This window comes from Coenobita brevimanus, chromosome 103 (assembly GCF_032717465.1).
Source record: "Coenobita brevimanus isolate Jiangsu-jjx chromosome 103, ASM3271746v2, whole genome shotgun sequence".
Classification (NCBI taxonomy): domain Eukaryota; kingdom Metazoa; phylum Arthropoda; class Malacostraca; order Decapoda; family Coenobitidae; genus Coenobita; species Coenobita brevimanus.
Window position 1 is genome coordinate 4973961 of NC_137056.1, and position 9941 is coordinate 4983901.

Sequence of the window (9941 nt, forward strand, 5' to 3'; positions counted from 1 at the left end):
CACTGTCAAAGGCCGAATGCACCTGACTTAACGACCTGTGGGAATACAGGCTGGCCAGGGACAAGGCCTGAGGGCAAGAGGCACGCACGCACACACACACACACACACACACACACACACACACACACACAATGAATGAATGGGTACGTGACCTGCTATGCTCACAGGTCAATATGAACTGTGGTTCCTGTTTTTGGATGCAACTTTTTTTTTTTTTTTTTTGTTACAAGGCGCTCAAAATAAACGGAAAATATTGGACCAGTTATTCGTTGTATATTTAGATTTAATAGCATATTATTCCTTTTATTTTACCTTTTTTTTTTTTTTTAAGCTTGATTCGCCTGTCATCAAGAATTTGTAAGTTGACATCTCAGGTCACAGCACCTACTGACTGACTCCTGGGAGATGACAAGACAGAGTTGTCTGCAGTTTTCCCCTTGTTTCAATCAGAGCTGGATATCTATATTCGCATTATCCCGCAGTCCACAACCCTCCTTGAGACTTGAGAGAAGGTGGCAAAAGGAAGGATGGAGAGAACATGAAGGAAGGAAGGACGAGAGAGAGAGAGAGAGAGAGAGAGAGAGGAGGTGGCAAAGGAAGGAAGGAGAGAACACGAAGGAAGGAAGAACGAGGACAGAGAGAGAGAGAGAGAGAGAGAGAGAGAGAGAGAGAGAGAGAGGAGGTGGCAAAGGGAGGATGGAGAGAACATGATGGAAGGAAGGACGAGAGAGAGAGAGAGGAGGTGGCAAAGGAAGGATGGAGAGAACATGAAGGAAGGAAGGATGAGAGAGAGAGAGAGAGAGAGAGAGATAGGAGGTGGCAAAGGAAGGATGGAGAGAACATGAAGGAAGGAAGGACAAGAGGGGGGAGAGAGAGAGAGAGAGAGAGAGAGAGGAGGTGGCAAGGGAAGGATGGAAAGAACATGAAGGAAGGAAGGACAAGGGGAAGGAGAGAGAGAGAGAGAGAGAGAGAGAGAAAGAGAGAGAGAGAGAGAGGATGGAGAGAACATGAAGGAAGGAAAGACAGTGGGAAATGAGAAGGAAAGAAGGAAGGCGAGGAAGGAGAGGGAAACTTTGGTCAAAATATATCGTGTATTCATTTTACTGTCATTTTTAAATTTTATGGTACCCGTCGGTGTGTGTGTGTATTTACCTATTTGTATTTACCTATTTGTAGTATACAGGAATTGAGCAATGCTCGTGTTGTCCTGTCTCCATATCCACATTTATCAAGTCTACCTTTACACACATGAATGTTTTTCTCGTGCACCACCTCTTAGTCTAAGTCGTTCCAAATATTTAAGTACAGTATTTACCTAATATACCTAATTGTGATATACACGGAATGTACTGTGCTCGTGGGTTTCCATCGCTGTTTCTCAATAAGTCGAATTTAACTTTAAACTCGTTTAAGTTTTTAGACTGGACGATCTCTTTGTCCAGGCTATTCCATAAGTCTATACTTCTGTAAGGATAGCTATATTTCTTGATATCCTTCAAGCAGCTTGACTTTTTCAATTTCATTCCATGTCCTCTTGTTGCTCTCTTATCCCATACAAACAGATCTTCTTTGTGTGTGTGTGTGTGTGTGTGTGTGTGTGTGTGTGTGTGTGTGTGTGTGTGTGTGCATGTGTATGTGAGAGAGGGAGAGAGTAATTGACTGTAAATGTTCTGGCAAGTACTGACAAAAGAGCGTTTACAACGGGGGGAGGGGAGAGGGAGGGAAGGGAGTGGTGAGATGTGGAGGGAGGGAGGGGGGGAGAGAGAGAGAGAGAGATTGTATTTTCAATGTAAATTTTAGAGTATAATGAATATTTATTAAGGAAATGCTACTGCAGATCCTTCGATCAGTAAAATTATTGTAAATCAGTTTATGTTTTTTCATAATTTTTTTCATAAAGAATAGTAATAAAGCAATAAAATAAAATAAAATAAAATAATTTTTCTTCTTCTTCATCTTTCATGGCTATTTCATTGGCTTCCTTAACCTAACCCTCCCCACATTCCGACCTGGGCCACTCCCATCCTCCATCCCTCCTCATATGGACTGATATCTGGGCATTAATAGATAAATAGAGGCTACCATTGTTTTATTACTTAAGCGTCGTGTGTGTGTGTGTGTGTGTGTGTGTGTGTAGAGGAAAGAAAATGGAAGAGGGAAGGAGGAAGGTCCAGAATCCCGAGGGGACCTCTCAATCCTTCACATGGTAACTCGTGTTCCGATTTTGGCAAAGGCTTTGTAAAATTCTCTCCCTCATGTTTCCTGAGACAGACTATAGAGGCAAGCCATTTAACATTCCATTGCCACATGGGATTCATATCAATGCATGCAGCATTTGAAATTCATCCTTGCTAGACCACTGTCTGCAGTAAATATCCGTTACGTACCGTTCAGCATGGTACTGTGGTCAAAATTATATAAAAGACTGTAAATCAAATATAGCATAAATGGCCAAAGCACTTAAATTTGCTAAAACTAATACTGTTCATAACAACTGTAGCTACAACATAGTATAAAGGGTGAGAAATAGTAAACAAACACACACCAACCTCTTCACGGAGTGTGAGGAAGATATCCCCATAGTTGGACAGGTGATCATTCCAACGCAGCAGGTATTGAGCAGCTGCTAATCCAGACATACTTGCACGTCTGGAGGGGGGGAAAAAAAAAAAAAAAAAAAAAAAAAAGGTGAGTCATCTGCACTTATTGATCAAGATCGAAGCTTATTCCCCAGCCAGGACATGGAACAGTCAAAATGTTTGAGCTTCACTAATTTCACATGGTTCACCATGTCATTAAAGCATCTCCCCCTAAAACCATCACATCATTCATGAGAGAGGCATCCTTAGCATGTTTCATTTTGGACAATTTGGTAGTGCTGATGCATTCCTACATATATATACATATATATATAGATAGATAGATAGATATAGATATATGTATACACATGTACGCCCTCTTAGTCAGTCTTTCATTCTCCATTCTCTCCACATGTCCAAACCACCTCAGTGTATTTCTCCTAATCTTCTCAACCACATCCACATCCACTCCAGAACGTTCCTTCACTTCTTCATTCATCAACCTGTCCCTCCATGTCACTCCACATGCTCCTCTCAAGTAACTCATTTCCACTGCTCTCACTCTTGACTTGTTCCCCTCTTGCAAGGTCCATGCCTCGCTTCCATGCGTCAGGGTCGGGATCACAATACTATCATGCAGTGACTTCTTAACTTCCATACTCACCTCCCTATTTCTCATCACTGCTTTCAGTGAACCAACAACCTTCCTTCCCTGCTGTACCCTTTCACACACTTCATCCCCCAAAGTTCCATCCTTACTCATCACACTACCCAAGTACTTGAATGCACTCACATTCTCCATATCCTCACCATCTAACCTCACTGTACATTCTGTGACTTCATTCCTCTCAAACACCATAACTTTACTCTTGTTTACATTAACTTTCAGATTCCTCTTCCTTCACAATGTCCCAAATTCATTCACCAAACCTTGCAACTCCTATTCATCTTCACTCAACAATACTGTATCATCAGCAAACAGCAACACCGGAATCATCCAAATCTCACCCTCATTCATTAGAGCCACTCCAACATCCACTGCCCTACCTTGCACCTCCTTTACAACCCCGTCCATGTATATATTAAACAGCCATGGAGACATCACACAACCCTGTTTCAGTCCCACACTGAGATCAAAGAACTCTCTCAGCTCACCATCCACTCGCACCGTAGCCCTAGTTCCTTTGTACATGCTCTTCACTGCACTCAACAATTTCCCCTCCACTCCATATATTCTTAATACCTTCCACATACCTTGCCTATCTATTCTGTCATAAGCTTTCTCGTCCATGAAGGCAGCATACACTTTCTTTCCCTTCTCTAGATACTTCTCCATTAAACATCTTAGGTCAAATATCTGATCTACACACCCTTTTCCCTTCCTAAATCCCCCTTGTTCTTCTCCAACTAGCTCCTCTGTCATATGCCTAACCCTATCAATGAGTGTTCTACCATATATATTTTTCAACCACACTAAGAAGGCAAATACCCCTATGGTTACCACATATTTCTCTCTCCCTTTCTCCTTTGTATAAAGGAACAATTATACCTAATTTCCAGTCCTCTGGAACCCTTCCCTCTTCCCAAGCCAATCTACACAACTTCCATATCCACTCCACAACAATCTCACCCCCAAACCTCAGCATTTCACCACACACACTCCATCAATTCCTGGGGCATTTCCCATCTTTATCTTCATCATTGCTTCCACTACTTCCACCCTACTGATCTCTTCCTCCCTCCTCTCATCTCTTCTTCTCTCAACCATTCCCCAACCACTTAAACTCGCAATGCTCTCACTCTCTACATTCAGCAAATCCTCAATGTGCTCCTTCCACCTCCTCAATTTCTCTCTCTTCTCCACCAACGATCTATTATTCCTATCTTTCACTCCCCTACTATCTCCCCTTTCACAATGCCTTACTTTCTTTACCTCCTTCCAAAACAATTTCTTACTCTCCCTCCATTTCACACTCAGATTCCTCCCAAATCTTCATCCACTTTCTTCTTACTCTCATTCACCAGTCTCTTCACCTCTCTTCTCCTGCTCACATATACCTCTCTCTTCTCTCTCTCATCTTCTCCCCTACCTCTACTCGCTAGCCATTTATTATATGCCTTCTTCTTTGGTTCCACAGCTCGTTTCAACTCATCATTCCACCATGCCGTCCCTTGCACACCCCTGCATCTCCTCCTCACTCCACAAACCACCTCACATGCTGCGCCTATCTCTTCCATGAATATCTTACATACGTCTTCCACCCCTTCCACATGCTCTAAATCATACATTCCCAATCTTTCTTCCACTATGCTCTTATACTCTGCCATTTTCTCACTATCTTGCAACTTCTCCACTCTTCTCACAGAAGCTGTTTCCTTCCTTCTTCCCCTTCGTCTCTTCAACTATTTTCTTTGCAGCTTGACCTTGGCCATCACTAAGTGATGGTCTGAGACTCCATTCCCCCACCCTCTCCACACTCTTGCATCCAACACTTGTCTTCTCATTCGCTCATCCACACACACGTAGTCTATCATTGCCTTTCGTTCAACAAGTTCACCATCCATCCTCCTCATGACTCTCCATGTATACCTGTGGATCATCTTATGCCGAAAGTAGGTGTTAGCTATTGCCAACCCCTTACCAGTACAGTTGTTCACCAAAGCACTACCATTCCCATCAACTTCAGCTGGCACACCCCACTGACCAACCACTCCATCCACTCGTACATTCCCAACTTTGCCATTCGTGTCTCCAATCAAAAGCACTCTCTTGCTCTTTTCAAATTTGTCCATACATGCTTCTACACTCACCCAAAACTCATCTTTCACTCTTGCCACTCGGTCCTCTGTCCGCGCATACAATCACCCACGCTTGGATACCTACTTTCTTCCTCACTCATACAATCCTTGCACCCACTGTTCCATACTCTCTTATATTCTCCTTCCACTTCTTGCATATCATCAGACATACTCCCTCTCTTGCCCTCTCATTCTCATTAACTCCCGCACATAAGCCTAAATCATATTCCCACTCTCTCACCCTTTCACCTTTCCATTTAGCTTCAGTCAATCCACATATATCCACTCTTGCATCCTCAAGCACCTGAACAATCTCTCTCTCTTTCACTTCATCATTCACTCCTCTCACATTCCATGTCCCCACCCTCAGAATGTCCTTTGTCAGTTCCTTAGTCATCAATGTATGGTCCGTCCTGGTCTGAGGCACTTTATTTGCTTGTTTAGTTAGTTCTTTTTACAGGGTGGGGCACTAACCCACCACCAACCTCTTTAGTCACCTCATACGACAAGCAGGGATACTGGGGGAGTATTCTTGAAACCCCCCTACCCCCAGGGGGGATAAATATATAGATATATATATATATATATATATATATATATATATATATATACAGTATATACATATATATATACAGTATATATACATATATATATATATATATATATATATATATCAGTACCCTCGCGTCCAACACAGTAATATTGTCATGCATGGATCCCGTGTTGGACCAAAAATGTGTTGGACAAACAACAGAGCTTATGGGGAAAAATGAATTATGTCAGCAACCCTAGGAAACGTCACCTTATGTACCTACCATATACCTATACATGTATTAGTACTGCTGTAATTATAATGAATGGTACTGTACTATGAATGATAACTAACCTTTTAGGATAGTGTTGGTGGGCTTGTTGGGAATGGAAGGTGGTATCCGAGGCCGTAGGTAGTCCTACTGGGTCCCCGGAGGATGGCTGCTGGCATCACAAGTGGGTAATGGCTGCTGCTCCTCCTCAACCTCCCTCATAAATCCTTCGAAATTCCTCTCTCCTTTCTTCTGCCTCTCAATGAATTCTAGCTTGGTTGCCTGAGGGAGGTTCCGCCACTTCTTGGGGTTCTCAGAAGGCTTCCTAGGCATCATGAGCTGAGGAAACTGCAGTAGCAAGGGCACAAAATGCAGCAAGAAAAAAGCACCATCCAATGCGAATTATGTGACTGAGTGGCGCTGTGGCGGGAGAAATTAAAACAAAACATCACGTGATAGCAGAAGCGTTTTTCATTGGGCGACATCACGATAGCGGGCGAGGAAGGCTACTTGATCGGAAGTTTTGATTGGCTCTCAGCGTCACGGGAATGTCCAGTATGACCGTGTTGGACCAGAGGTGATCGTGCTAGAAGCGAACTCTGTGGATTTCGCCCACTTCTCGGAGCTCTGTCCGTGTTATGCTTACGCACCCGTTTTACAGTACTTAAATCGTATTAAATCATACTAATTTTTTGCTCTCCGTGCTGGACGCGAATCGTGCTGGACAAACGCGTGTTGGATGCGAGGGTACTGTGTGTATATATATACAGTATATATATATATATGTACAGTAGAACCCCAGAATTCGCACACAATTCATTCCTGAAGGCTGTACGAGTTGCGAACTGTTCGAAAACCGAATCATTTTTTTCTAAAAGAAACAATGGATTTTGTATAATCCATACATAAAACCTTTAAAATAAAGAAATATACCTTATAGATGATATAAATGATAATTTTACTGCATCTTACCTGTACTGAGGAGAGCTGATGGCTTAAGTGGATGGATGTGGAGAGAAGAAGGAGAGGTGTCAGTTTTTGGAAGGTGAGTCACCTTCTATGAACCCTGTAGGTAACTGCTCTTCTGGTGTTTTTTCTCTTTTCTGTCTCTTTGGATGAGGAGATTCTTGGGATTGGGGAGATGCTTGGGGCTGGGGAGATGCTTGGGGCGTCCCTTAGCTCGAACAGCGGGTCACCGTATGAAAACCAGAGCGATTTTTGGACGAAAAAGCTGTACGAAAACCAAGTTGTACGAGCAGAGAGGCATATGAATTCCGGGGTTCCATCGTATATATATATATATATATATATATATAGATAGATAGATATATATATGTATATACAGTACATGGTCGACTAAACGGAGAGCAATTTAGTGGAATACTTATGTAGTGGGAAAAAAAAAAAATCCGTTTTCCTATGCTAGGTATAGCAGAAACAATTCCGCTAAATATCCTGCAAATGCAAGACATTCAAGAGTGGATGGACATTAACACTGGGGATCCTGGCCACCACATCCATAGTGAGGATGAAATTGTGGCTGATGTGACTGCATCAGAACCTGAGGAAGAGGAGGAGGTGCAGGGCATCCACCCAAGCAGATACTGGGCCTTGCTAGCAGGCTGTGAAGCCTATGCCCAGAGTCGGGGGGGGGGGGGATCTCTGAGGCCAGGAAGCAAGTTGATGGGCTGATTGACCTATTTGTTGATGTGGATCATGAGGACCTGAAACCATTTTACTTGAACCTGACTGAACTGAACAGAACAGTGAAGAGGCTTCAAAGGGAGCTGTATGTGCCAAAGCAAACCAAGATCTCAGACTTCTTCAAGCCACCATCACCACCTCGAAGGAGGGAAAGGCAGGACAATGCCACCTCAGACATCTCTCTACCCTGTACAGCCTCCTACTCTGATTCTCTTCCCTCCACCTCTGGGACAACACCATCTCCATCTCCATCCCATCCCCATCACCATCCCTGTCACTCCCCAGCCCCTTTGTCACCCCTCAGACATCTCTAGTGCTGAAAGAGGGTGACTCAGACAGTGAATAAACCCCCTTAGGCATGACACAAGTTTGGGGGGCCATACAGTCCATCAAGTATGGCTACCTGTGTCACCATCCCTGTCACTCCCCAGCCCCTCTGTCACCCCTCAGACACCTCTAGTGCTGAAAGAGGGTGACTCAGACAGCAAATAAACCCCCCTAGGCATGACACAGGTTTGGGGGGCCATACAGACCATCAAGTATGGCTACCTGTGTCAGGCATATTTCTGCAATAACTGAAGAACCCCTCTTCGTGGAGGTAAGCCAAAGTTCTTACAGTATTTCATGTCCTAATTAACAGTAATTTGAACTCTATGTACAGGGGTGTACTTATAGGCTTTTTTTATATTATTTTCTATATTTAGCAGAAATCTCGACATAAAGGACCTATGCTTGGCTGAATTAGTCCGTTAAATCGAGCATGTACTATATCTATCTATCTATCTATTGCCAGATGCCTCAATCCCGTTTGGGGTGGCCACAAACAAATCGCCTCCACATCGCCCTTTCCCCTGCCATTTCACTGCCCTGCTCACAACTCACACCCCCCTCCTTCATATACCTCTCCACCCCATCCCTCCATCTCATCCTCGGCCTCCCCCTCCCTCTTCCCCCCTCCACCTCACTCACATACACTCTCTTCGTCAGTCTTTCACCCTCCATCCTCTCCACATGGCCAAACTATATATATTATATATATATATATATATATATATATATACATACAATGGAATCTCAAATTTCAATTGGCATATGTACCTAAAAATCACCACGAAATTCAAATCATCGAAATTTAAACTGAACTTATGGGAAAAATTAGTTTGGGTCCAGGGCCTCCAAACCTAACCACCTAAAATCATGATTTTTTGCCTACACCCCCTGTAAACTTTATGAACTATAATTGCGGTTAAGTAACTGTAGTTCTGCATTGTATTGCCATACTGTCAGCAAGTGTATACTTGGAGTATTTCTGCCCTTTCCTGTATTGCCATTTCTCATTTGGCTGCAAAAATTTAGAGGAGCCAGGCTGCTCTCATCCATTACCACTGCTAACCAAAGAACCACTCTAGCTTGCCATCTTGAAACAGGTAAGCTGCAACGAAAATACAAAGAAAATACATACAACTGAATTGAGGTGAAATGCATGTCCCCATGTGGAAGGTACAGGCTGAAAGTGCGGCACCTGGCTGTAGAGGGCTGAGTGCTGGCAGGACAGTCGCAAGATAGCCGCCGACAACAGAGCATCGCCTTGCACATGGCTTGTTGTTGGTGGTGCCTACTCTCATCTGGGAGCTCTTATCCTTAAACAACATTACTGTTTTTTTTCACAGTCTCTATTGTTCATTTCTATGTTGCCCCTTATATTCATAATTACCGTACTTCTCTTTGTTTCAGTATTCTGCCTACTGTATTTGCTACCACCTGTAATTCATTTTGTTTTAGTACCGTACTTCTACTATTGATTCTCATCCTTTAATTTCTCTTGTTATATCTTCGAGTTATTAAAGTATTGATTAGTTAATAATAAGTATATTTATAGAATGACAGGGAATCATCCAGGGTGTGAATTGTCCTGCCAGGGTGTGAACTGTCCTGACAGGAAAGCGTCCATGTTTTGACGGGAAATTATCTGACGGGCAAATTGACTTGACGGTGAATTGTCTCGGAACCATATCATCATATGCTTCATATGCTGTATGAATAAATGATGTTCATT

General features: G+C 43.0%; 1 protein-coding gene across 1 annotated transcript in view; it reads right to left on the reverse strand.

Moving 5' to 3' along the window:
* The window catches only part of LOC145415721 (uncharacterized), a 98166-nt gene extending 88695 nt beyond the window's left edge, over window positions 1-9471 (reverse strand). Inside the window, exons 1-2 of the mRNA XM_080284946.1 lie at window positions 9348-9471; window positions 2550-2649 (exon numbers count right to left, since the gene is read on the reverse strand). Of these exons, the coding sequence (XP_080141072.1) occupies window positions 2550-2649; window positions 9348-9469 (222 nt within the window). The 5' untranslated portion in view covers window positions 9470-9471. The remainder of the gene's footprint in view (window positions 1-2549; window positions 2650-9347) is intronic.
* Between the last annotated feature and the right edge of the window lie 470 nt (window positions 9472-9941).